The sequence below is a fragment of the Elaeis guineensis genome, chromosome 6 (assembly GCF_000442705.2).
Source record: "Elaeis guineensis isolate ETL-2024a chromosome 6, EG11, whole genome shotgun sequence".
NCBI classification, from domain to species: domain Eukaryota; kingdom Viridiplantae; phylum Streptophyta; class Magnoliopsida; order Arecales; family Arecaceae; genus Elaeis; species Elaeis guineensis.
The window spans coordinates 3,637,047-3,664,871 of record NC_025998.2 but is presented as its reverse complement, the minus strand read 5'-3'; the positions used below and the strand labels follow the sequence as shown (position 1 = coordinate 3,664,871).

At 37.8% G+C, this 27,825-nt stretch overlaps 3 protein-coding genes across 6 annotated transcripts; all 3 read left to right on the top strand.

The window, feature by feature from the left end:
• Window positions 1-129: 129 nt before the first annotated feature.
• LOC105047794 (uncharacterized) lies at window positions 130-9,258 on the top strand. The gene is made up of 14 exons (XM_019851269.3): window positions 130-229; window positions 1,948-2,067; window positions 3,048-3,255; window positions 3,388-3,459; window positions 3,554-3,625; window positions 3,874-3,948; window positions 5,846-5,943; window positions 6,128-6,263; window positions 6,459-6,566; window positions 6,668-6,775; window positions 7,048-7,408; window positions 8,041-8,222; window positions 8,296-8,354; window positions 8,575-9,258. Exons 2-14 carry the CDS (start codon window positions 1,963-1,965, stop codon window positions 8,731-8,733), a joined length of 1,743 nt encoding a protein of 580 aa, XP_019706828.1. The 5' UTR covers window positions 130-229; window positions 1,948-1,962; the 3' UTR covers window positions 8,734-9,258.
• Window positions 9,259-12,188: 2,930 nt separating this feature from the next.
• LOC105047605 (uncharacterized) lies at window positions 12,189-19,307 on the top strand. Its single transcript, XM_010926597.4, has 3 exons — window positions 12,189-12,387; window positions 16,542-17,543; window positions 18,530-19,307. The coding sequence occupies exons 2-3, from the start codon at window positions 16,582-16,584 to the stop codon at window positions 19,038-19,040; spliced, it is 1,473 nt and encodes a 490-aa protein (XP_010924899.1). The 5' UTR covers window positions 12,189-12,387; window positions 16,542-16,581; the 3' UTR covers window positions 19,041-19,307.
• A 2,621-nt stretch (window positions 19,308-21,928) lies between these two features.
• Window positions 21,929-26,857, top strand: LOC105047606 (uncharacterized). Of its 4 annotated transcripts, none has more exons than XM_010926601.4 (12): window positions 21,929-22,194; window positions 22,284-22,491; window positions 23,138-23,220; window positions 23,389-23,489; window positions 24,107-24,202; window positions 24,352-24,405; window positions 25,046-25,194; window positions 25,381-25,498; window positions 25,974-26,061; window positions 26,173-26,231; window positions 26,313-26,370; window positions 26,552-26,857. In XM_010926601.4, the coding sequence occupies exons 1-11, from the start codon at window positions 22,098-22,100 to the stop codon at window positions 26,367-26,369; spliced, it is 1,110 nt and encodes a 369-aa protein (XP_010924903.1). In that variant the 5' UTR covers window positions 21,929-22,097; the 3' UTR covers window position 26,370; window positions 26,552-26,857. The 4 variants fall into 4 exon arrangements, with proteins under 4 accessions (XP_010924903.1, XP_010924902.1, XP_010924901.1 ...); XM_010926600.4 differs by having other exon boundaries at window positions 26,310-26,370; XM_010926599.4 differs by having other exon boundaries at window positions 26,173-26,370.
• The last annotated feature ends 968 nt before the right edge of the window (window positions 26,858-27,825 follow it).

The following is a 27,825-nucleotide window of genomic DNA, read 5'->3' as shown; positions in this document are numbered from 1 at the left end:
GCATATCGGTAGCGGTTTGCGTCCTCCGTTTCCTTCAAAAACAGAGAGCGCATACCATCCGAAACGTTATATGCAACTAGAACGTCATAGCGCGGGATAAGAAATAAATTTGAGTTCGCGCTCCGAGGAGCGGGATTATTGGGTTCTCAGATATCTCAGCCGCCGTCTCTCTTCCTCTCCGAGGCGGCGATCACCGAGAAAAGAGGACTGCATCCAAATGCGGCAACTGGTTCGATCCTCAACTCCACTCCGATTTTAGTTTCAAGAAACCCTAATTTCATCTCCCTTGAACTTTCAATTCAAATTTTCTTTTCCCCCGATTCCTGAGTCGTTCTCGAGTCTTGACGATGTGAGCTGAAATCGGTTCTCTTCTTTTAGAAAGGCCCCGTTCCCTAGGAGTTCGTCTCGGATATGTGCTCTCGAGGACCGCATTTCCGGGTGAGGTCTGAAGGCCTGTCGATTCCTCGAATTTGTGTCATTAGCTTTCCTGATTTGATATGAAAAACACGAACGGGTCTGAGAATTTGGGACTTGGGGTTGCTTTGTTGCTCCTGGTTGAGAGGAGTTGCTCTTTCTTATGCTTGCTTGCTGGTGCGCCTGTTCAATTTTTTGGAAGTTGTATGAGCTATCACGTCTCTCTCATTAGCTTTGGTGAACGATGTAAGATTTTATGGTATGAAAAGGAGTTTATTTTGTCAGGTTATATGATAAAGAGAAGTTTTATATGAAGACTTCCTTTTTGAATGTCTTAAAAAATCATTGTCATGGAAGGGAATTGAATAAATGGATATACTTGCATGGGTTTGGGGAACTGGTGACCTGTGGAGGCTTGCAATATCGCAATTAGAGTACTGATACAGGACTATTTTTTTAATTTTAAAAGAATGTTGCATCCCAACTGTTAATTTACCTGGGCAAGGACAGGGCTTTGCAGTGGATGTATACTCTGGTTATGTTGTTATCTACTTCAATCACCATTCATGGTGCGTAGAGAGAACTAGATCATGAGCTAGGTATAACAGCAAAGTTGTAATTCATTATTTAATTGTTGACCAACAAGTGTTGCTTAATAGTTAGCGTAAGATCTCACAATGCCGAGCACTTGAATTGTGTCGAGGGTTGCTCATTCTTCCTTGAAGATCTTGCATTACATTCTTTCCAATCAACATGGATTAGCGTTTAAAGTGCTGTGTGCTGGTGCCATGCCAGTTTGGCATTGGAACGAGCATCCTGTGCCATGCGGTGCTAGTGTCGATGTGCATTGGCATTCAGGTGTGTTGTGGCAGTCTAGTCTTGGCACTGTACGTGCCGGTCTGTCGACTGGTGCAGTTGGCACTTTGATTCTTGTTATTGGAGTATTCTAATATCCTAAGATCTTCAGATTCCAGAAGCTCTTCCTCAACATTTTTTTCTTTCTTTCTTTCTTTTTTCTTTTCATAGATAATACAACTTGGAGATCTCCTCAGACACCACTATATATTTTATGTTCTCATTATGCTCTGAATTTTTACGGTGGGTCTACCTTGAACGCCTGAACTTCACCCTCAGAGGCCTCTCTTTTGAAGCCTCCCTCTTAGACTACTGTTTTTGTTGGACAATTCCCTAGACTTGGTTGCTTAAATGTTCATGATCTATATCAAAGTCTCTTCACTGCTCTTTATAGTTCTCAACATATCTCCAGAAAACTGCCTGTAAATTGGAGATCCCAACTTAAAGGGGATTATGACATACATCCTTTAAAAGTTTGTGCCACATCTCATCTTGATAATTTTTCTTTTGTTACTGGCATTTATCATTCTTATCTAAATGTTATGGAGGTTTTAGTCCTGTAGAGCCAGTACTGGAAGACAAGCTACTTCTTTCTACTTTTTGCATATGCTTTTATTCCTATTTACTTCTTTTGTAGCTTAGATTGTGTGCATTGTAAAGATGATCCGATGTGAACAGGTTGCAGTCTAGGACATGACTTGCATTAAGAGATGGACTGTGACCTATACAAAGCATATGAAGCAGAAGAGAAAAATTTATCAGGATGGGGTATTGGAGCAAAGTGCTTCAGGTAACAAGGTAAAACATTTAGATTTTCAAACCTCCATAGGAAAAGAAAAGGATTTTGGTGCTTATATTTTCTAATGACTTAGGTTTTGGTACAAAGCTAATTAGTTTTAGGCACAATGTAAAACTTTTGTCTGTTCTGATCCTCCGGCACTACATATTTAAACAATGAAGTATTATATGAATTACTTTTTTTTGTACTATTACTGGGCAATAAAAGAAACCAATTGCTCCAAGCAGAATGACATTACTTTGCTGCAGAAGAATAGAAATTTCTATGAAAATAAAATGACTTAGTTAGTAACAGTGTATGAATAAGTAGAATGACCATATACGTGACTTGTGAATTGGCTAAAAAGAACAGCTGAGTTTGGGCTGTTTCAAGTTTGGTCATTGATAAATTGCATGAAATGTGTTATGCTTTTTTTAAGGGAGAACTATATATATGGTATGTACCCATACTTCAGGTTCAAAAAGGAGAGGAATTCGTAGAGGAAATCTACTCATGATTGAAATGATTGAGTTTGAATAAGTCTACTTCCTATGGCCATTAAGATGCTTGAGCTCAAAACTTCATTTGCTTCTCTTATCTGAGTAAAACATACCCTTCAAAGGCCTCACGAAGAACTATATTTTTCTTTTTCAATTTCCACTTACTACTAAATCATTCTTATTGGACAAAACAGCCCAAAAGATGCTCTGCTCTTCTGTTTGAGTCACTTAAATTGGCCTTATTGTTGTGGTGAAGTTGGATTGATTAGTTTGACCAATGACATATGGCCAGAGACTAGAGACTAATTATGATATTTATGGTTATCAGTATATCTCGGTTAAAAATTGTGGGGTTTACTGTTTGTTTATCTCTGATTATATTGGTTAATTTATCTGTTTATTCTTGGTTCCTTATTATAATTTTGTACCAGATAGGTCAGAATTTTCCATTTTGATCGTATGATTCTTTATTAATCTATCTTGTTTCTGTATATGCTTAGGTAATGTTGTATGATGACAGTGAGAAACTCATAGATAGCAGGTTTCTGAAGAAAGACGAGGTGGTTGAATGTGGCAGAACGCTGACCATGGAAGCCCATCTTGTTGATATTGGAGATCCCGAAGCAAATCACAAACCTCTTACAAATTTAAATATCAGTGGAATAGATAAGAAATTAAATGAAGTGGCTGACATTCAGGGACAAAATGGTAGGATTATTTACTGTTTCTTCTCATTGTACTCATAAACACTAAGTTCGCTCATGCAAAACTTTAGCACATTCAACATATTGATGCAGACTAGTTTAGGTTCTTACTCATGGTAAAGTGCCTTTGTTATAGAAAACAGAAAAAGCATGTTGCAGAGTACACGACCGAACAAAGTTTCAAATACGATAAATTGCAACATCAGAGGTCAGAGGTTCTGCCATGTAACTACTTGATGCATTAAAATAGGTGTTTTGTTTCCAGTGTTTAGGTTCTTATACTGAAGTATCTTTATCCTCAGATAACAAGAAAAACACATTGGATAGTAGACTACCACAGAAACATTCCGTTGCCATACCAAGCAGCATTAAAGGTCAGTCTTGTGTAGCTTGTGGATGTATTGCATCCAGCTGGTCAGCTATGAACTCCTTCCCAGCTCTTCTTTTCTAAATTTTTACATGCTACCTGACTATTATGCTACTCAATTTCCAGCTTTCTTTCTTTTCTCATAAAGTAGAAAACTACCTTGCTCTAAATAGTTCATCATGGCTTGATCTTATACTTAATTCTTCAGTAATTACGCATTTAATCTAGCATGGTTTGATGCTTTTCCTGATCCAGTGAGCAAGAAGACTGAATTTGGTAGCTCTGGAGCACGACAAACTCATCCAAATACAACACATATGCCATTAAAAGGTTAATATAGCATTTTGCTTTTTATTGCCCACAATGGCATTAATGTCATTTTAGTTATTTTCAATATTATTGTAGGTACATGTTATTTACATTTTATGTTCTATAATTGTGATTTAGCCTTATTTGTATTTTTTAAGAATCAGTTACTTTTAGTTTCCAAGCAAGTAGAAAGTGCAGTGGGCATATGGATGCATGTATTCCCATTTTGTAAATGATGCTCCAGAAAAGGGAAAAGGTTTTGTATGGTTCCTTGCAAATACTGTGGGTCTTATTTATGTGAAAAGAGGACAAGTGACAAATGAAATCATCTGGTTCTGGTAACAGGTATTATGCCTGTATCAGTTAGTGCTTGTCATGGTATTCTCTACCATATATATCATGCCGAGTAGTCTCACAGGCTCCCACCCTGCCAAGGAATGACATGCAACATTTATAGATGTTCAGAAAAGACCAATAAACCCTTCTCCTTTGTGGTATAGATTACTTCAAAAAGCCTTTTATTATTTTTTGGATTTAGTCCGACTTTATATGTGATAGTCCCACATCGGTGGGATAGAAAAATTAGTAGGGTATAAAATAATTTAAGTGGGCTATAACATTAAGTTGGGCTATAGCATTTTGGACCGTATGATTTCGGATCTAACAAGTTGGGTTGGGGCGTTACAAATGGTATCAGAGCCACTCCCGGAGGTACTATCATGTGGGGCCATGCTGAAATAGACTGTGCATTTTGGTGAAGTACTCTCAATCCGGTGGATGAAGGTTGACCACCGAGGATGGTGACAGTGGCGTGGTGGTCTTGCCTCTGGAGTCTTACATGAATATGCATTGGGAGGAGATTCTGGGGCTAAGTGGGCCCTGACGAGGACATCAGGGATTTAAGTGGAGGAGATTGTGATAGTCCCACATCGGTGGGATAGAAAAATTAGTGGGGTATAAAATAATTTAAGTGGGTTACAACCATAACTTGGGCTATAGCATTTTGGGCCGTGTGGTTTCGGGTCCAACAAGTTGGGTTAGAGCGTTACATTGTAAATATTAACATAGATACATGCATATACTGGTTCATGCCTGCTAAAAGATTTTTTTTATTTTTTGACCATCACTAAGGAGCAGTGACTTTGAAAAAAAGTATTTAGAGAACGATGGTTGCCTCATATTATATCTTTAAAATATGATAGTTGAAACATACCTTTCTTTGAGTTCTCAAAGAAAACAAAAGAAAAATACCTTTCCCTGTCCACATTCTATTTGTACTTGCTGAAATGACCTCAATGTCATTTTAGCCTGGACCCTACTGCATATGATGAATCATTACTGGAATATCCTAAAGTGTAAATAAGCAATTTTGTCACTACATAAGTTGATAATGACATGTAAGGTACATGTCCTATTCTGAAGCGATTCCTTTATCCCGCATTATGATATTTACACATCCATCTAGACCTGCTCTCCATTTACATGACAGCAAATTATTCTTTCCAAGTGGTATCTCTTTGATTTGATTAAAAGTTTCTAATTTGGAATTCTTTCATGTTTTACAATTTTGAAATTTCTGGTTTTATAAAGTATGAAGCATTTACAATCATCATGAGTATAGTCCTTAATACATAAAAAAAGTAAAGAGGAAATGTTATTATATGATTCATTAAGAAAAAAATTATCGTATGACACCTTGTTATATCTAGATATCCAGCAAGGATCAGGTTTATTGGTAATTTTGCATCATGATGAGAGGATTTCACGTCTGCTAGCCATTTATAAATAATGCTTAGTGCAAGGTAACATGGAGAACTTACACTAGATAACCACCTAAAAAAGCATACCATGCCTTGTTTCCCCCTTCCATGCATATTGTTTTTTCCTACTCACCTGCAATCCCTTTAATCCTATATAGAATGGAATGTCTTGTATACCACACAAATTACTCAAAAGGCAAAAAGATATCATGACGGCATCTTGCGACTTGCACCTTGTGGTTCTCATAACAACCAGGTTAGTTGATATCTGTCAATTATCGTTACCAAAATTCTTTCGACAAGCTCACTTTTATGCATTTATACATTAGATAAGTATTAAAATGCTCAGGGCCTATTTGATCTAGATTCTAGTTACAATCAGTACTAAAGGGCCTGAGTTTAGCTAATAATATTTTGTGCAAATTCTCTTATGTGCTCAGATTTTCTTATTGGATGAAGATGGTGCAGTACTGAACAGCAAGTTCCTCAAGTCAGCTGAAAATGTGAAAAAAGGCAGCAAGATTGAGTTGTCCAACTATCTGGTTGAAGTTTGCGATCCACGAACTTTACTGGAAGGTACAGTTTTTTCAATATATCCACACATGAGCTCTTGTTTTAATTATGACTATTTTTTAATAACACCGATACAGTAAGCAAGAAGTTCCACTGGTTATGTTTTATGAGGAAATGCTGGATGAAAACTTTCTGCAGATCTTTATTATTAAAGCTTGTTGCACAGATAGTATGACTCAAATATTTACTGATGTGCAGAAGGTCTGCATCAGGGTCGTTTAGAGAAAGTTGCATGCTCTAGCTGCTCTAGTGACAACAAATTCACAATTAATATGGAAAATCTTAGTGACATGGTGCTGCCTATTGGTTCGTTTTTTTCTTAGTAAAAGCAACTTTTAGATGATATCCATTATGTGATATGATATTAGTGTTCTTCATCCTGATCTTCGTAGTGCTTTAATGTACAGAAGATTTGCAAAAGGGTCATGCAGAGCAAGTTATAGGTTCTATTGGCTCAAATATTTGGAAGTCTGCGAATTGTAGAAGGCTGTTAAATGATGAGTCACTGCGTGATGGTTCGTTTTTCCTTGATGCTTTTTTATTATTTGCAACATCTTCATTGAAATGTTACTGACTTGACATGTGGTTCAGGCATAATGTCATGTATTGTTACCATCTAAGTAGGCACCAGTGAACCTTTCTTTGCTAGTTATAAAGGATTAGTGGTTTCTCTTCGTGGAATTTGATAGCTGCATATTTGTAGTGCGAACCATTCTTTAGTTCTCTCATAGATGTGATCTCCCTTCATAAGGTTGTAGTTTTTTGGTGACTCCTGTTCCTTTTCCAGCCTCTCAAATTCTTTCTGTTCTTCAAAAGCCATTGCCAAAAGAGAATGGGGACCAAAGAAAGCTGCCAGTAGATCAAGCTCATTCATCACCATCTTCGGACCACAGCTTATTGGATGTACAAAGACTTACCAAGGAGCTTAGTGTGCCGGAGACGAATTTTGTGAGGGAAACTGTTGGTGACAAACATGACCATGACTCTGCTGGAGGTGCTGCTGAAACTTCTATATCAGGAAGTCCCTTTGTAAATTTTGAAGCTTCTCAGGAAGTTCATACTTCAAGCATTATCGTTGCAGTGGACACTGATAGTGAAAAGAAATTGCCATCAGATGGTTGTTCGTCTCCTTGCAATCAGTTATCTGGGTACGCGTTCTATATTTTCAAGTTATTATAAATTAGAATTGCTGTCATGCAGTAGTGCAATATATGATTCTGGTAACTTCTGATCATCTAAAATCCAAACATGTCTTAATACGGAAAACCAAATGTTTGGGTTTTCATTCCTGAAGAACTTATGCATGTTGATCATTAAGGGAAAAGCATCAATATATTTTTAACTACTTAATGTGAATATTTTGGTGGTATTGTGTGTGGGTTTCCTTTCGTGCCTAAACCTAGATGGTCAACTACGGTCCTGGGGCTATGTTAGCTATCTAGCTTCTTCTAAAGGTTTTTTTTTTTTTTCCTTTCTTTCTTTCTTTTCTTTTTGCATGGAAGCATTTTTCTGAGATCATTACCAAGCACTTATTTTTCTTAGGAAGCGCTTTTTTGCTTTAAAAATTGCAAAATTACTTTTAACAGAAAACATGCCCGAAGAATATCATGACTATATTTCATAGAATTTACATTTGGTCTTTTATATTTTCCAGCTACGTTCGATAATGTTTTGTTCCCGTTTCAAGAATGATGTTGCTTCTGCCTTAGACATTAGAACTATTATGTTTCGGGTGCCCATCCACGATGTTCAAACTCATGCGTCAACGATTTTGATCCAGGCAAGTGGCACCAAAAAGTTCTGCAACCATAATGGTTATGGAGTCTACTGACGAAAGCAATGCGGGCATGACAGTTTCCACAGCAGGATCCAGAGTCTTGGATGCTCATCCTTGCACTTCGTTCAGGATGAGTCAAGGAATTGCATCCAATAATAGTAGTGCTGATAATGATAGGAGTCCAGGTGAACATATTTAACATTCAGTCTCCAATTCATCTAAATTTTATTCTAACAGCTAAGATTAATTTTTATACAGGAATGAATGCTGCTGGCGTCTTGGATGTCTATAGCATGAGATATGAAGCTATAGATCAGGTTCGAGAGTTTGAACCTTCAACATTTCCTAATTTCTGTGACAAGTGACTTTACCTGTTTTAATGTTCAGTATAAAAAAACAGTTCATTCTTGCAATGATTTAATCGGCATCTGCCGTAAACTATACAAATGAAAGGAGAAAAAGAAACTTAGAATCGAGACATTTGAAACTGCTTTACTTGTACCGACTTGGTTCACAATAATTACTTTTTTTGTGCAGATCTGTACCGAGAACAAAAAAGACGGGACATTTGGAGGGGCCTACATGTTGGACGGATCAGAAGCTCGGAACGCGACAAGCACGAATTCCGAGTGTCAGCGCTCGACAATTATGTTCCCTGATGTGGACGAAATGCCTACGTTTGATTTGGGTTTCTAAATGAGGGTTCCAAGGTATGTTGTTGCTGCGCCTCAAAGCTTAGACATTCCTTGGGCCATTCACTGCTCATCCCTGGCCAAGCTTGCCCTTCTGATCAACAGAAAGGTTAGTACTGTGGTCTTATGGTCCTCATGATTTCTGTGCATCACTGCAAAACGTAAATGAAATCATGCTCACTTGCACATGCTATGGTTAAATCCCTTGACCTTCTGATTTCGATATCTGATAACACCCTCTCTCTTTAGAAAATACTTTTGGTGTTGAAATTTTTGTACTGCTTAGCTGGGGTATGTATCAGAGAAAGTTTGGTATAAGTGCGGGTCGTGCCAGGATGTTTTGAACCTGAGAGGGGCATAATCACAATCTAAGACTACATGCAATGAAGACCAAAGAACGTTAGGGCAAGAATATTTGGGCACCTGGAAAATATTCTATTTTACTACGGGCAGAACTCTGGAACAAAGAACATCAATGTCCGCTTATTCATCCAACTTGTAATAATTGTTTTTGCCAACCAAGTTTCCAGTTTCCACATCAATCGACGTGCCATAATCCGGTGTCTGTTTCCGGCTGCGGAGCTGAAGCCCATGTTTTTCGCCTCCGCGTGCAATTGGACCGCGCAAATCCCACGGTGAATAACACGCCACGCGACTCGTATTTCACCGATTGCGTGCTATCCACCGTGCATATGCTCGGGGATTTGCCTGGTTCACTTGCACCTGGTGCATGCAATAATTTCTCTTTTGTCCTGGGTTTTATGTCAAATCGAATAAAATCCTAATGGCCTACCTAACGCAAAGATTTAATCACCGGTGGCTCTGGTTTCCCAGGGCACATCATTTCTGTCTCTTTCCAACTCCCTTTGCCAAGAGATAATAAGCAACACCTTTTGAACCAAAAAATAAATTAAAAAAAAGAGCTAAAAAGAACAGATACTTTTCGGTCAAATTTGGCTTCACATCCCCTAGTTTTTATAATTTTTTTGCGCCGAAACTGCCGCTATTTAGTATAAATGGCAGGCAGAAGATTATGGTTAGAAGATTCATCACAAGTGAGAGTAGGATAATCGAGATTTCAGTTTTTTTTTTTTTTGGTTTAATCTTTTTCTTCGTAAACTAAAAGGCTTAAACGGCTCGACCGGGCAGGCTAACCTAAAACAGCTTGAGCTACTTTCTGCACAAGATTTGCATTCAGCGTATTCCGATCCTGCTACCCGGACCTGTCACCGGTTAGTCGGTTACACCATTTGGAGGGGCTTTTAGGTAAAAATCGGCGGGAAGCTTTGACTCGACAGGAGAAATCACAGGAAAACTGGTTATTATTATAGTCCACATCTGTGGCAAAAGAGACGTGAGGTAGCCCAATAATTAACCGAATCCCACACGGAAAATTTGTCGTGTCAATATTTTATATGGCTCCAACCTATCATAAGGGATCCTTTTAAAGAGAAACATAGATCGATATTTAAGTAGCTTGGAGATTATAAACCAAACCTTCTCCTAAATAGGATGGACAATTGATTAGAAGACAATCTGACAGGAGACATCCATGTACATTGGAAGCGTGTCAATAAACTAAACGCCCCACGTCAGCTGATCTAAAGAGCTAGCTCATTCGGATTTCGGACGCGTCTGCGGTGCGCGGAAAAGGAAAATAAAAACCCTGATTACGGGAACTGAGGTCGGCCTGGTTGAGTGGGTAAACGACGGGCTCCACCGCTCTCCTCTTCACGTCCACATCGCCGGCAGCTAATCCGGTCCGGTGACAACTAATGCACCAAATATAATGATCCAAAATTTTCTTTTGCTTTGATATCTTTCTTTGGGTCTTTCCTCTCCCACTCGTATCTCCATTACTTTCCTGGTACCTCTCTCCTCATCTACCAACGGCTTCCGTACTTACAGCACCTGCATCTCCTTTCAGCCCCTACAAGGGCAGAGTACTCTCTTTATTTTTTTATCTAAAATGGATGCATCCCATCAAATCTGCTGTGAGAGGAAGATCTCTTTAATCCCACGTCAATTATGGCTTACATGGGATTGAAACATTCTCTTTCCAATAAAATATTTTTTAAAAAATAAAATTATAAAATTTTTTATTTTATAATTTATATATTTATATAAATATTTTGATTTAAATTTTAATGTATATATATATATATATATATTATTTTTCAAGCTATTTGGTGCCATATTGTTGTTCCGATAGGATTAAAATTTTGGACCTTAAAATTAACTTCTGTAAATTAATGTAATTAGATTATTTTTATAAAAAAATAAAATCATAATATCTCATATGAATAAATCGAAATAGATAATATTTCGTACGGACGAATACAAAAAATCATGAACTTTGATCACAATAAAATCTATCTAAATTTTTTTAAAAAAAAAATAATTCAATCAAATAAATTTTTATAATATATATATATTTTTTATACAAACATACGGTCACATCTATCTCTCAAAAAATTAAAATATAAAAAATTTTGTAAGTTCAGTTTCTATCCTATCCTTTAGGTTCAATCATCAAAAGACAATAATAAAAACTGCTATTCAATCTATTACGGTATTAATCTCTCTATAAATATGATGGGCTCTGACTGATGTCCTGTTTCTTCTGTTCACTTTTCTTCTAAGTTGGTCCAACTTTTTTATTCAATCATGAAATACTTAACGGCGTTGAGGAGAGAAGTCCGAGGCTTTGCGATTCGCAAAAACATTCCACGTGGCGGTCCATCGCGACCGCGCACTAGGATCAACTGTGAGACGCGTCCGGAGCTGACACACGGACAGCGGCGCTGACTAGATTCAAAGACCCCGTACAATCCCTTTTTTCTTTTCTTTTTTTAATAGAAAAGTATAGATCTCCAAAGACGAGCTGCCGGTCCCAAGTAACAGTGGTAGCGGGACCCACACCGGATCCAAATCCATCCGTCCGATTTCCTTTGATTAACGGCGCACGAGGCTTCCGTGTACCAGCGCACGATTGCACCGGTGGCAAATCCCTCGCCCATTGTTATGACACGCGGGACCCCAGTCGGTACCTCCCGCATCCCCGACTTTTAATAATTAATTAATAACTTCCATTTATCCCCAATTAAAAAAATGAATATCTCAAAGTTATCTAGATGCTCGTGATTAACGCCCCGGGATTTTCATATAATTACAATCGACATCCTACTTTTCTCCACTCGTTATATTCGTGCGAGTACGAAGGGAAGCATCTGACGGATGGTGGGTGATTGTCCTTCTCTTTTAACGCATCGGTGATGGGGGCCACAGCGAGTCTGTGGGGTCCACAGAGAACACAAATCGACGGCTGTCGTTCTGGGAATCTGGCATAGCCGACGGAGATGGATAAAGATTAAAAAGGGACGGCTAATTGGAAATTTTTTTATCCAGTCGGGTCTTTTTGGATGTCTAACTTCGAAATTAATACAACTGGGTGTAAGTAATGTAGAATAACGAGAATTTCGAACTTTGGGGAAAAAAACGCTTGGAGAGGGGGGGGAGAGAGATTGAGAGATAGAGCGCGCCCAATCTAGCGTCATTCTCTGTATTTCCTCGCCTCGATTAGATTCGGTTTTAGATCCCATCTTACAGACTCCAGCGCTCCGTTCGCCCAGTTTCTTCGGTCGTTGGGTTTTGTGAGGTATGTCTTGCCGTCTCGATCCCGGTTTGCTGAATTCTGGAGTTAAATTCGCTTCACTGTTTTTTCTTTCCAGTTCTATTCGGGGTTTTTGTGAATTGGGTTTCTGTTCGGTTGATGGTTTTTCCTTTTTTGTTGTTTTGTTTTTTGAGGTTTCTTGTTATGTGTGTATTTTTTCTTCCCCGGTAGATTGTGTTCGGTTTATTGGTGGATTTCTGTGAATTTTAATTAATTTTTATCAGTTTTTTAGTGGATGTTTAAATTGTAGATGGTGCTTATCGTCAGTGACTATGCTAGGATTTGAGTGTTTTTTTTTTTTTGGTGAGAAGATCTGAGTATGTTTTACAAATAATGACCTGAGATATTGTGTGTTTTAGATTTTTTTTTTTTTTTTTTTCTGGGTCCGGCCCGAATTAGATATTTTGGCTTGGCAACCCTCTTTTGGGTTACAGTTATATGGATGGTGAATGTGGCCGGGGTCTCTTGGTTAAATTAAGTGAAGCAGTTCGTAGATCGATGGATCTGGCTTGTGGAATCACTGCTAGTGGTGTTATCCGGTTCTGAGGCTAATAGCCTTGCAGATTACCAGGGTAGTCTTAAAAGAACTCTGTGTCATGGTTATTTATTGCATGATGTAGAGGTGGTGGCTGGGAAGAGCAAAGTTCTGCATTGTCCCCTGTTGCGCCACTCGGTTGGTACTGGCAGTCGGCTGCTCTCTGAAAGGAGGTTTTTTTTTTTTAACCCTGCTTTGAAGAGAAAAACGGTAAGTTTTGAATCATACATGGTTTTATGACTGAGGATATGGAGAAGTGGCCATTTTGGTATCTCTGCACAAATGTTGAATATACATAGAGTGCTTTTTAATTTTTTGGTATAGAATTTTCTTTTTTCAGCTATTATGTCTATAGCAGTAGTCTAGTGTGGTTAATAAATCAGATACTTCTCAAGACAGCATAACCATAAGCTTCCATATTCGCAAAGAAGAAGCCTTATCCAATCGATTTTTTATTAGCAGATAGTTTGCAGTCACTCATATGCACCGGCCAAAGAAATGGATGCATGGTTTAAAGTCACAAGCATTGTGTGTTGTTTTTTCATATTAAGTTCCATTTGTCTGCTTGTTGATGTGGCAGGTTTTTTCTAATGCTGGATGCTTTGTTCTATTAATTTATTGTTGCATGGCTAAAAAAAAGGTCCATAATGGCAGGAATCTATAAAAAGGCCATATTCTTAAGAAGCTTCAAATGCTGAAGAAATTGTATTGACCAGTTCATCTTCTTTCTGACTCAAGGATGGAACTGAAAAATTTCTATATGATGCTTGGGTTAAATTGCATAATAATATAAAAGTACAAACTATCTTTTTTACATGTGTATGCTTGATCATACAAAATCATAATCTGCTGTTTTCTTGCTCAACCAAATATTTTCTTGGGGGAATTAAATGGTTGTAGTAGTCAATAAATATTCAATTTATGAATTTAGTATGGCTATTGTCTCCCTTATCTGACGTGCTGCTGAGTCCTCAGAATGGGCCTCTTGAAAGGCAATATGTTGATGCAATTTCTTAAATGTTTTTTTTGTATGATTTAGAAGATTGAAGAATGTCCATTCATTAGCTCATAATTGAAGGCGGTTATGGAAAGATTGTACTTTTTCAATGTGGTACTGTATCTTGTCCGTTACTATCATGTTTGTTCCTACTATGATGCACATGAGCAAAATTGAGTCAGAACACCTATCACTGCACTTTAAATGTCCTTATAAAGTAGCATTAGTGAGGTGATACCGTGATAGCATTAGTCTATGTTAGACTGAAACTTAGATAAGTCATGATCAAGATGATGCAACTTTTTGGTGCAACATTTTTCAATGGTGAAAATCATATGATCCTTGTTGGAACAGATGCTGTGATTAATTGATTTACTAGGCTATAATCCTGCAAATTGTTTTATTATCAACTTTTGACCTTGTTATTGTTTATCAATATTTTAATTCTTAGCGTTAGAGACTTCTAAGACCCAATTCAGTCCATAACTTCTTGCTCCCTTCAATTTTCATAATTCTCTCTAACATGACTAGGTATGGCTCATCTTACCTCAACAAGCTCCCACTTTAGCTCTCAAATTTGTTGCATCTCTCACCACAAAACTATATTCTTGATAAGTTAAAGCTATAGAAGATGATTTGCAATTTTAATGTGTAGAACTAGTGCCATGCCCTAAATATTCTCTTTGTAATGTTGATCAAATCAAAAAAATAAAGATTGAAAGACAATGATATAATCAAGGTTCGCCATTTTAGTATCGAACCCCATACAGGTACCATCCTATTACAGTTCAGTATGCAGTACCATATAGTATGATTCGGTGTTTCGAGAGTCTGTATGGTATGGTACCCCATACCAATTCGGTACCAGTATGGTGCGGTACCGATCGGTATGGCAAACCTTATCATATGATATGACCCAAAAATTTAATGTTGTTCAACAATAAGTGATTATTTTATGTATTACGAGATACACGATCTTGTTTTCATGGAATGTTGTACTATTTCTTGCTTCAGGAATATGATTACCCGAATACACGTGCATATATAATGCTAGCATGACCTCCCTCCCCTAACTTGATTTCCTGGTGCAAATTCTGGCCTTTGATCGCTTTGAATAGCCTCTGTCTTAATGCTAACCTTCCAAAAAGGCCAAGGGCCTGGCCTTATATTTCATCTGCCTTATTTAACTTCATCTCATTCCTTTACTGGAATCAAGTTCATTCATTTCTTTGATGTACGTACAGTAGGACCATCATGAAAGTTAAAAGTACTAATGGCAATATACATAAATTTTATGAGAATTTCACTGTTAATTATATCTCATTTTGAATCTTGAAAAATGCTATCCATGTTAAAAAATATAGCATGCCATGCTTGTATACCTCGACCCGATATACTGAGATCTGCCGTATCATCCTTGCTATTGTCATGGAAACGTATATAGCTTAGTTGATAGTTATGTAAAGGTACATTTAGATATATGAGGAAATCTTTTCTACTTTAAATCTTCATTAATTGATGATGATGGTTAAACGTGATTTCAACATTTAAGTCTTGTGCGAGATGCTTCTACTTCCATTATACACCATGATTCCCCTCAATGATGCATTATTGTTTCTGATAAGCATCACACATATAGAGACTATGCTTCTTATTTGCTTGTTAAACCACATCCTTGCATCAAAATAACATTGAATTTTTGGTTTGATATATGTATATCATTTGATAGAAGCTGCCACTTTTGTAACATCCTGGTATATGTGTTGTAATGTAAATTAGTGTTGAGTAATACTGGGTTGAAATGAACTAACGTGTAGCCTCAAGATATGGAGTACATATATCATGATGGGCCATGTGGACCTAGTGCCCAGTGCAGGTACTTGCCTGGTACAGTATGTGCTAGCTAGTGCTAATTAAAGCCATGGCCTAAAGTACCCTACTTGAACTGTTGAACATGTCATCCCCCTTTGTTGCCTGGCAATCCTATCTGTACAAAATTATGACCCAGCTAAATCAAGGTGCTCAAGCCCCTGGGTGATAATGACTGCTGACCCATAAACAACTATTTGGAATTCAAAACTGCTTATGTAGCCAATGCTTAAATATATAAGTAGTAATATGTAGTATGTAAATCTAATATATCATACACGACCACAAATTCTGAAACTGATCTTTAGTCATCTTAATAATTTAGTAGTTCCTTTTTTTTGGGGCCTACACATTGGCTTAATATTTAGTTATAAATGTAACAGACCGTCTGCCAATTCATATTTACTTACAATTAGGTGTAGTTAGATTATATTTATGGTGAATAACACTTGTTCCTTAGCTTCGATGCTGGGAGCTCTTGGTAACTCTGTTAGTTTTACTTTCCTAGCTGTTCCCTCTGGAGGCTTTTAAGGTGGCATCCTCTTAAATTCGAAATTAGAAGCTTTTTGTTTGTTTAGGAAAAAAGGTTTGTAAGTGTTCCTGCTGCTTCAGCTTTTAAGATTAGTTGCATCTGTGTCTCTAGAAGTTTTTGATAGATTTTTCGTTTTTTAATCCAAAATTGCTCGTAAACTATTTTTCTTGAGAACATACTCTCATTGGCTTTATCCTCTCTGACAGAGCATTGCTGTAACAAACAGTTTTAGAGAATGATGGAATAATGGCTGCTGCAGAAGCAAGGGCTGCTTGGCAGCGTGCTGCAAATCGTTGCCTAGTCCAGGAAGATGCAAAGAGAGCTCCAAAGTTAGCCTGCTGCCCATCATCATCTGTGCTGCAGAATGATTCAAGCAATGACAATGCAACAAATGCACAAGATCATTCTGCCCCATATTTTATGCCTTTAAACTGGAATCCCATGAATTCTAATCTTCCACTGGATGCTAAATGGTGGCTCCAGCTGCAACCCAACTTTGGTCACCAAAAGGGCTATGTATGTGAACAGCCAAATTTCTTAGAAGATGAACTTGATGAGATGAGAGCGGAAACTACAGTCCCAACAAGTAAGTTTACTGAAGAGCCGTTGCTGGGTGAATCAATGGACATTGATCTTAAAGTAAATGAATGCTTTCTGGAGTCTCCATGTATGGTATCTACAGCTTCTATGAGGCACTATTCTGAATCTGGAGTCCAAGAGATGAAGACAGTAACCAGTTGCCCACAGCAACCACTAAAGCATAAGGTAGATATGAGTGATTATCTTTACAGGGATGAGGAGCTGCTGGATTGGAAGCCTGTTGATCAGTTGATTTCAAAGAAACAAGAGAAGGTTTCTTCAGACCTCAAAACACCATGGGCAGGAGGTAACAAGAGTGAGCCCTGGTGGCGGATATCTGACAAAGATGAGTTGGCTTCATTGGTTGCCCAAAAATCACAGCAGCATATTGAGAACTGTGATCTGCCAAGGCCCACCCAGACGGTACATGTTAGCGGGAATCCATTTGGTTGTCTTGAGAATTTAGATGCTAATGGGATGTTTGCATCAACATTAGGGCAAAAGTTGCATGCTGGCATATGCAGTCCCTTTGATCATGCACAAAATACTTCGTCTTCTGGGAGTTTGGATGATAAGAATTGGTCTTCTGGTGGAGGCTATTTGCTACATGATACTGCAAAACTGTACAGGTACTGCTTGTTCATCTTGCATTCTTCAAAAAACTGCACATGCTTAATCTTTTATATCTTATTTTCAGAAGGAAGAAGCATCTAATTTAGGTTTAGCATTTGTTTAGTATGATCAGATTACAACGTGCGAGCGATAAGCAAAAATTTTTTTCATGTTTTTCTGTAGTATATCTGTATCTACATATATATGTACAGACATACATACATAGATTCTTGCCAAGGACTGGCAAGACGACAGCATGAGATTGAATTTAGATAAATTGTAGTTTGTAAGTAGATTCTTGCATATCCTGTAACTGAGAGAAATTCAAATGGATGGTTTCATTTAATATTACATCTTGATTTGTTTCATACCACATCCTATTTTTTTCTCTGGAGAACATAAAAGGTAATTTCTAGACCTTTGCAATCATAGACATTGCATATAATTTGTTGAGTTTCTTGGACAAGCTAGGATTGCCTGACAAAATTTAGTGCAGTTTGATTGTTTGCAGATAGTCGCATGCTTCCATTGTTTGTTGGTTCTCTGTCTCTTATCTATATGAAGCATACATAATCTTTGACTAACTGTTAATTAATCTTTTACTGAATTCTGTAATTTAAAATTTTTTTGTTAGATTAATTAACGGGGTGCTGTTTGATCTAAAGATTTGATGTGTACTGTTTGTTCAGGTTCCCTGCAATATCTGGCGGTCCAATATTAGATCTACTTTTGATTTTTGTGATAATATGTAAACTTGATGCGGTTAACTTGTAAGCTTTTGTTGATCGGCTAATTATCTGTACAAATCAAGGCATTTTTAATACTTTTGCAAGACATGACTTTTTCCCATTGAGAAAATCTTCTATATTTGTCTGTGTGTGCTGCAGTAAGTTTTCTTTTGTACAGAGACGTACTTAAACCTGTTCTTCTAACTAATTAATCTTCTTCCCTTCTACGTTATTGCTTATATGTGCATTATGCTTGATGCCATGATGCTATGCAGCGGTGACCAAGGTTATTGTACAACCGAAAATGATTCACCAGAAAGCAAGCAGATAGCAGAGGGTGACCCAAGCAGGGCTCAGCTGTTGGAAGCACTCTGCCATTCACAAACCCGAGCAAGGAAAGCTGAAATGGCAGCCCAAAAAGCCTATGATGAGAAGAACCACATCATCAAGCTACTGTTCAGACAAGCTTCTCATCTATTTGCATACAAGCAGTGGATACACATGTTACAGTTAGAGAGCTTATGTCTCCAGCTCAAGATCAAAGACCATCCGATCTCAACACTCTTCCCTGTCCTGCCATGGATGCCTTTGAAGGGGACACCTTCAAGCAAAGATAGGAACACAAGGAGGAAAGGGAGGAATCAGGCGACGTGTAATATCTGCAAGTATGTGGTTGTCTTTGCTTTCGGACTGGGTTTGGCTGGTGCAGGTTTGCTCTTGGGATGGACCCTGGGCTGGTTACTGCCAACTCCTGAGATTCCCTCACTGTTTAAAACTGGTAAGTAGTGACTCAGAATTTCAAATCCATGCCCGCTGGATTTGTATGGTTGCAGTTGAGCAATTGCATTGAAGGCTAATATTTATGGGGTAGTGCCACAAAGTTTGGGTTCAAAGCATGCCATGTGGTGGTTCATGTTGTGTGTTTATCCACTAAAGGTTTTCATCTGTTAATGTACATAACATAAGCAGTACCTAGTGTACATATGTGTTGAGACCTAGATGACTGCACTTGCGCAATGATATCCATGCAGGATGATGAAACTTTACGGTCAAGCAGGCAGTGAAATATGTCCTTCACACCTTTCGTGATACTATTTCTGCATCATTTTTATCACATTTGCTTGCATGCATTGCCTGTGGATCTTTTAAAAGGAAGCAAATATGTCATCAAGTCATTGGTTTGATGCAGTTTTCTTGTTATGAGTGTCGCCAAGTTGACAACAAATTATGAGTTCTAATATTGGTTGAAAGGCAAATCATGTCCTTGGATCAGAGGCAAAAATGCTGAGCAATAAACTCAATTTTATGGAAGGGGTGCATCAAGTTTTTGGGCACATCTTACATGCATTTGATTGATGCCAATGGACTATTGTTTTGGGGGCTGTTTTGTTGGCTAAATTGTTATCAAACTGATAAATATTGAATATGATTGTGTAAAATAGGTTTTACAAGGCAAAGGTCAGACATTTTTAACACTAATTCTGCTTTTCAGATTGTATAGTCTGCTAGAATTTCTCATAGCAGATGTTCCAATATGCTTTCTATCGGAATGCATGGTAGGGTCTTGGCTTGCCACACTGCCTGGCCTCTCACGGCAAGATGGAACGATATCAATTGGTGGCCACAAAATGGCTCGGCTTTGTTTGTCTGGATGAGGCAGATTCGGACCAGCTGGTAACGAAGGTTGCTTTGTCATAAGCGATGAACATTATCTGCTCGCCGTCAATCCAAAAGGATAATCACTGTCTGAGATTAGATTTTTGTGTGTCCCTTTCCCGCATAAAACAATAACCCAAAACGTTATCCACATGACAACAACGCAAACCATCTGTATTTATGCTATTTTGTGCTGATATGAGTTCAAAAAATTTCTGACATCCATTAGAAGAGAAATCACAAACGCAATCTCCACATAAAAAGAGTATGAAATGCTATTATAATTTTTTGGAACATTAGAATTTGCTTGTCGTGTGCTTATAGATGCTTGTGCAGAAATTCCTACAAATGGGTAAAAGGTCTTTTGGCCTTCATATTGGAGTCAGGATCCTCTCTAATTCTGATTGAAAATTTCCAGTTTTCCAAGCATGACCATCCGTATGTTGTTACGCCTGATTAGGTGTACCTATGTGCACCGTATATACACGCATATGAAATTGAGCTATCATCTCCCAATCATGGTAGCTATTTCATTTCTACCAACAAAAGCACACGTGTTGAGGCCGCCGCCCCTTATTTTTCTGGAAAGTGGTAACCGGTTGAGGTCCCTTTGGACCCTTCCTTCTCGTTTCTCATATTGTATTTATTAGGTCGACGAGGAAGCCGAGGCCATGCCCATTATTATTTTAATTTTTTAAAAAATTATATTCGGTATTTTAGAGATTTTGGCGGGCGCCGTCCATGTCCGTGGTGCACACTTTGTGTGTAAATTAATCTAGATGACAAGTGGTATGAATTGGCCTTTGCGGACCCGGATTTCTTAAGAAAGCATGTATACTCTAAATTAGATCAAGAGATAGAACTTTTGCCTTTCAGCGAAATATTTTTCTTTTTAATTGAGAATAAGAAATAATAGCTTTACATGGAGTTCTTCGTTTCTCAGGTTAACATTCTGTATAGCAAGTTTTGTCCAACTTTTTCTTTTTTTTTTTTCTTCTTTTGGTAAGAGTTTTGTCCAACATGTTGGAGTTACCGGCTGATATCCAATCTCGATTTAGGTTTCTAAAATGTGCATTTAACACTGATATCAAGGATTATGATAGTTTTAATAGCTCGGATTATGCATTCATTATCTTTTTTATAAAAAAATGGCATCTCCTATTCAATGGCTTAAATAATTTAATTACAATACATAATTGATTCTATCGTAATAATAATTATTATATTTAAATTTAAAGTCCACTAAATATGGAAGACTACTTGTCTCTTCATTAACCTATTTTATCATCATTAAAAGGCCACAAATACATTATTTGCTATCTAGACAGTACGTTCAATCCTACGGTTGATCAAATGTTGTAAATCATAGCACTAAATCCTTAATTTACAAATTGCTGATCAGATAAATGAAATCTAAACCCTTAACACCACAAAAATGAGGCCACTATGTTATCATCATTATATTGATATTTTAATATTTCATACTTCTTGGACCTCCAAAAACATCAATATTGCACTTACCCATCCTCACAAAAATAAAAAGACCAACAAAAAGAATGATCCACTGATCTAATGATAGACCCTTGAGTGTGCCGTCAAGACAATGACAAGATATGATAAGATCAAAAAAAAAAAAATATTAGTTGAATCACATCCATCATCTCATTTTGGACTAATTCAACCAAAAGTTGATAAATTGCAGATTTTGATGGTGAGAAATCAAAATCACGGATCGAAATCAATATAAGTTCAACCAATCGTTCCTTCAAGATGAGAGCCTCCAATTTTATCTCGATCCTTCCCATCTCAATAATAGAAATTATATCCACGTGACCATAAGCACCGATAATTATAGTTAATTTGATAATTGAATTTATAAAAATGTGCGGTCGCTGTTGACGTGCATGCGGTTGGGTATGGCTCCTCAATCACCCGACCGGATGACGTGGGTCCAACCCGTCCACATCCATCTATGCGTCCTCCTCCCCCGCCATTTAAATACGGGCCTCGCAGCTCCTCCTCCGCCTCGGCCCCCCAGCCGTGCATTCCGTCCCCGCGTCTCCCAATTCCGATATATATATATGTTTCACAATTTGATTAATTTTTCAGCATATAGATAAATAAATTGTTTTGTGATAGTATTTTTAAAAGAAAACGAACATTTATTTCGGTAAATTTGAGGGAAAAATGCCGTTTTGCGAAGTGGGCACATCGAGAGGAGAAGGGGTGAGGATTTTTTATAGGAGATATGGCCATGGAAGCACCAAAGTTCTCCTCATTATTGGTAGCGATTTCTCCCCTTTTTCCCTTTTTGTGGTTGATTGATCGATTTTTCCCATAAAATTTGGATTTTGAGGGGAATTTTGGGTGCAGGATTGGCGGCGACGCATGATTCATGGGGACCGCAGATAAAGGGGTTGACGGGGACGGTGGAGCCCAACGACGACGAGGAGGAGGCGCCGGCGGCCGGCGGTGAGGGAACGGAAGGCCCGAATGAGGAGGACGAGGGGATCGAGGTGTGCTGCTTTGATAATCGTGGGATGGGGCGGAGCTCTGTGCCCACGAAGAAATCCGAATACACGTGAGTTATCTATTTTTTCTTTTGTCTCAAAATTTTCTTTCTTCTTTACTGGACAAAAAGAACAACTTTTCCCATACGGAACTTTGGCCCCATACCGGATTCTTTGTTAAATTATCATTTTTCTTTTGATGTTTTGCGAGATGGAAAGTTTTTTTTTTTTTTGTCATTTGATGAAAATGTTATGGCTGGAAAGCCAAATCCACCTAATTTAGAGCTGGATTATTGTATTTTACTTTATTTTCATATTAATTTAGACCAAAAAATATTCACGCAATAAACAAAAAGCAAGGCAAAATGTTTTCTTTTTCTAATGAAAAACAAGAGAAAAACAAGGCAGAATGGATTTTTTTTTAATTTTATGAAACAGAAATTTCAACCGATACCTAATTCGTAACCCATCAGATCACATGAATGCCGAGAATGTTTGCATGTTGCAAGCATATGACCACGATATCAAATCCACCTTATCCAACAAAATAGTTACAAATAATTTACTTTAGAATTTTGATATTTAAGAGGACTAATAGTTGGCAACGTACATTATTATTATTATTTTTTCTGTATGTGTGTGTTGAAACACTTAAATTTCATGGATAGCATGTAATTCATGTGAAGACACTGATGTGCTGTGTTTGATGGGTTGCAGAACAGCCATCATGGCCAAAGATGTCCTGGCTCTATTGGATCATTTAGGCTGGAGAAAAGCTCATGTCTTCGGTCACTCAATGGGTGAGTTGGTTCTTTTCCTTTCATTTTACTGCCGTTGAATTTTAGTGGAATGACTTGGGTTTATTTTATCGTGTTGCTATTGAGGGTTCGCTCATTTTTATAATGTTGTTTTTGTCATTTGTTAGCCTAATTTTCCTTGTCCACTATTGTGTTGTTGATTAAAAACAGGAGCTATGATTGCTTGCAAGTTAGCAGCAATAGCACCAGAGAGATTATGCTCCTTGGCTTTGCTCAATGCTACTGGTGGTGGCTTTGAGTGCTTTCCAAAGGTATTCTGACAGATCCATTAATTCAAGAATACAAGTCCATCTGACAAAACTTAAAGCTTCTAAACTATATACTTATTATAAGGATGTTACAAGGATCCTGCTGTTATGCATTACAAATGAGCATTGTTGGTTCACGCAGCTAATTTAAGTTCTTTCCTCTGATTTCCATTTCTTCTTCTGAGGTTGGGGATTTACTATTCGCAATTGCCTTCTGGGATAATGCCTTCTTTCATTATTTTTTAAAGTTCTCTTTTTGCAAGGACATTGAGGGATTTGGCATGCTAAATGAGTTAGTTGAGGAAGGGAAGGGTGTCCGTTTAATGGCCAGTTCCATTTGGAGAGTGTGCTGTGCTAGAGACTTTGTTTAATCTTGATACCAATAAAAAGGGAAAAAAAATGCTGTTTCATATATGAATTCAATCAGAAGCTTCATGTATGCATTGCTTTACCTTGAAAGCCATAAACAAGAGTTCAAATGCATTGTTTCATGACAACTGTTTTACTAAGTCTTATACTTCAATTTCCTTTCACTTCAACTTTATTAGTGGTTTTGTAATTATCAGTTCATTCAGAGTTGGTTTATGTTATGACTTCCCTTTTTTTTCCCCCCTCTTCAGATTGATCGCCAAATGATATCCCTTGCATTTCGTTTTTTAAGAGCAAAGACTCCAGAGCAAAGAGCTCTGGTTGACTTAGAAACACATTACACTAAGGTTTGTGAACTTTTCCCCTTTTTCATGCACTCTCTTCACCTAAAATATTAAGAAACTGTCTAATGGCGCCTAACTTAGATATTTAAACTTTCCGAAGTCATTCGAAACAAATTAGTTGCTAACCTTTTCACATTGTGTTTTGTTGACAGGAATATTTAGATGAATATGTTGGATCATGCACACGAAGGAAAATTCTTTATCAGGTAAGCGGCATGAGTGGTATGGATAAAATCTGAAGCCAGCAAAATTAGTGCTACAGATACCAAGTTTCACTCTGAAATTTTTACCTTCTTGGCCCCCTCATTTTGACCTTGTGAGATTACTTATTCTCTTGGAAAAGCTTCTACAGTATTCGAGGCTATTGTAACTGATATCGGCAATGTCTGCTCTCCGTGATAATGTTGTCATGATAATGTTTTCCTTATATAGAAGCATAATGATGGAACAAAAAGAAATGGCCAGAATCACCAATACCTCCAACTCAAAATGGGAAGTTTTGTTTTAGGATGGAAACTTCTTTGTTTTTTTTTGCTGTTGTTGCATCTCCTATATATATATGCCCTGTTTGAAAGTTCTACCCATGAAACCAATGTTGTCAATCCTTTTGTACTGATTAACTATTTCTTCTATCCTGCAAATATTGCTTAAATGTCTTTAGTTCTCTTGGATAGAGCTGATAGTTTAATCTCAAAGGTGTTTAACTGAGGATAGCCACTGCTTTTCTTGAATGACTGCACAAGCTTGATGGATGTTTATATGCTTTCCTTACTGGTCTGTATGCTTTTATTACGGGGTCTGCTTAGTCGTTTTGATGCTAATTAGTATGAACTTTGGTTATTGCAGGAATATGTGAAGGCCATATCATCAACAGGTATGCAATCTAACTGTGGTTTTGAAGGCCAAATTAATGCATGCTGGACACACAAGATGACACCAAAGGAACTTGACACAATTTGTTCATCTGGGTTTCTGGTCTCAGTAATTCATGGAAGGTTGGTACTCATACTTGATCCTTCATGACTGATGACTCTCTCTCTCTCTCTCTCTCGCCACCCCCCACCCTTCCTCCTCTCTCATGTACACGCACACAGATATTCACCCCCACTCACGTGCCAGCAACCAGCCTGTTACTCGCAAGAAGTATAGGAGGCTGATTTTACAACTCAAAACTTTGATAGGGATGATATCATTGCTCAATTAAGTCATGCAAGGAGACTTGCAGAGAAGCTGCACCCAGCTGCAAGAATGGTAGAACTTCATGGCGGACATTTGGTGAACCATGAAAGGCCAGAAGAGGTATGCTATATTTAGAAGTAAAAAAATTAATGGCATTTTCTAGTCCCTAGATATCATCCATTGGGAGCTTTGAGGACATTCAGGTATCAGTCAGATGACTGAATAAAATTCATAGTGCAGACAATGTGATATTATATAATAGAATTGGTTCTGTATGTCAATCTTGAGCTTAGCATGGAGCAACTGCCGGATAAAGAAAATAATATGCAAGTAGGATGTCCTTCAAGACATAGAGCTTTGCACTTGAGCTTGCAAACAAACAATAGGTACATCTGAAAACATCAGTAATGAATGTAAGAACATAGATATGTGAATTCCCTGGAGCATAGCAGTGAATATTACTTATCCTGTCAATCACCATTCCCTAATTCTATAAAAAGTTCTGTCGAGCAAGCATCATCTGTTGCATGTAGAAGCTCCATGACTAGATGATATCAATGCCTAACAAATCTCAGAATTAATGCTACACCTGCAGGTTAATCAAGCTCTTAAAGAGCTGATAAAGGCTTCAAAATCTAAGCTCAGACCGGAAGATTGGTCCCACTTGCCAGAGGGAGCATCCGGTAAGATCACAGATGCAAGCAGATTTTTATGCCAGTGCCGATAAATAGCATTGAGCATATATACCATCTCATATTTGACGTTTTATAAAATGATTTTTTCATTTTTAACAGGGTGGCTTATGTTGGGGATGCAAATGTCACCAAGGAGCAATGAAGGAGCAAGTGGACTGGTAACTGTTTACAACTTATTTGGGAAGGTACAACTTTGCTTCCTTTACTTCATTGGGGTATTTTTGATGGGATTTCAGCAGATGAGAAATGTTCTCAGAATTATGAAGCCTGTCAGAGTTGCGGCCTCCGATTCGTAAGGTAAAACTGTGATGAATAATATGAATTCCTATTTTTTTCATTATGTAGTCATGATATATCGAAAACTTGAATTAGAACCCTCATTCTCACTTGGTCAGCATGTTCTCAGAATGGGTCACCATTGCTTAGACAAGATGCCGAGCATGACTCATATAATAACAAATAAACCTGGATTTTGCAGATGCAACAGATACCAAACTAACATCCAGGAGTACTGATGCAAGAAGATTGTGTTCTCAATCTACTTCCTAACCTTTACAAAACTCTTGCCATTCAGAGAATAACAAGCAACAGACTCGGATAATGCATGCTGCTCAACAGCAGCTTTTTTGCGACTGCTATTGTATGTATGCTGGAATAAATTCCAACAGGCATCTACCATTGTACCATTTTATTCTCTGTATGGTTTCTTGTTTTTTCCTGGAATGCAAAATTACATACCATTTGATACACTGAGTATGAAAAGCTATTTAAAGATTGACTTGCATTTGAACTTGCAACTTGTTCCTCATTTTCACAACGTTTGCAGTATCTTGTAGTAACCCAAGCGACAAGATTTTCCATCATCCACAGATGCTTCCCATGTAGGTGCTCTTTCGATATTATAAGAACAAAAGTGATAAAGGAGGTTTAGTGAGCTCTCACTAAATCTTATTCATATGATAATCTGTACATGTTTGGAAAGCATAAATTGAAGCCTTCAAGCAGGATAGCACAACTAATTTTTGGATGAACGTTTGTATCTCATATTGAAAAGTCAGAGATTCCTACGGCTCCACCACCACCCAGGTTATCCTTGCAACACAAACAATTCGGACAAATTAGCATATCTTTTGTATTCGAGCAGGATATCTCATGGATATGATTGAAGGAAGTGTCTGAATGCCTTAGCATGCAACAAAAGGATAGCACTAACAGTGTCGAAGCCATGCAACAATGTTTCTGTGCACCATAATCCAATATATTTCTAAAGGGAGTGGCCGCCGCGGTGATAATCCGGTGGAATGGGCCGTTGGCTTCCAATCAAGAGGTCCAGATTCGAGTCACAGCGAACGTTGCAGCTTCAATTAAATATTAGGATGCGTATGACTGTGAGAGAGTTGATCCTGACGGTTTAGACACAGAATTTTGCTGGGATGACGTACTCATCCGTTGAGCTTAATTATTGGTCAGTTCATATGGTGGAGAGGGTTCAGAGGAGATTGTTGTGTGGGGTAGGCCCCCCCTCCAATCCTATTTAAAAAAAAAAAAAAAAAAGTGTACCATGTCCTGATTTTGGGGATTGTTATACATACTAGCTGAATCTACTTTATCTTGATATTTAGGGATCACAAAATCTTTAAAATTTTTTATATTTCTTACTAATCTAATTATTTTAATTTTTTCATAGAAGCTGTCCCACTTGTCCAATACTTGAGAGAGGACATATCCCAAGATATGTCCAATGAAATATTG

Bases quoted from the DNA above. Each gene is read 5' to 3' on its own strand.
- LOC105047606 (XM_010926599.4), top strand. From the start codon at position 22,098: ATGCCGTTTTGCGAAGTGGGCACATCGAGAGGAGAAGGGGTGAGGATT. The intron at 23,221-23,388 runs GTGAGTTGGTTC...GATTAAAAACAG, and splicing joins TGTCTTCGGTCACTCAATGG to GAGCTATGATTGCTTGCAAG. The intron at 24,203-24,351 runs GTTTGTGAACTT...TTTTGTTGACAG, and splicing joins TAGAAACACATTACACTAAG to GAATATTTAGATGAATATGT.
- LOC105047605 (XM_010926597.4), top strand. From the start codon at position 16,582: ATGGCTGCTGCAGAAGCAAGGGCTGCTTGGCAGCGTGCTGCAAATCGT. The intron at 17,544-18,529 runs GTACTGCTTGTT...GATGCTATGCAG, and splicing joins GATACTGCAAAACTGTACAG to CGGTGACCAAGGTTATTGTA.
- LOC105047794 (XM_019851269.3), top strand. From the start codon at position 1,963: ATGACTTGCATTAAGAGATGGACTGTGACCTATACAAAGCATATGAAG. The intron at 3,460-3,553 runs GTCAGAGGTTCT...CTTTATCCTCAG, and splicing joins GATAAATTGCAACATCAGAG to ATAACAAGAAAAACACATTG. The intron at 7,409-8,040 runs GTACGCGTTCTA...ATTTTGATCCAG, and splicing joins CCTTGCAATCAGTTATCTGG to GCAAGTGGCACCAAAAAGTT.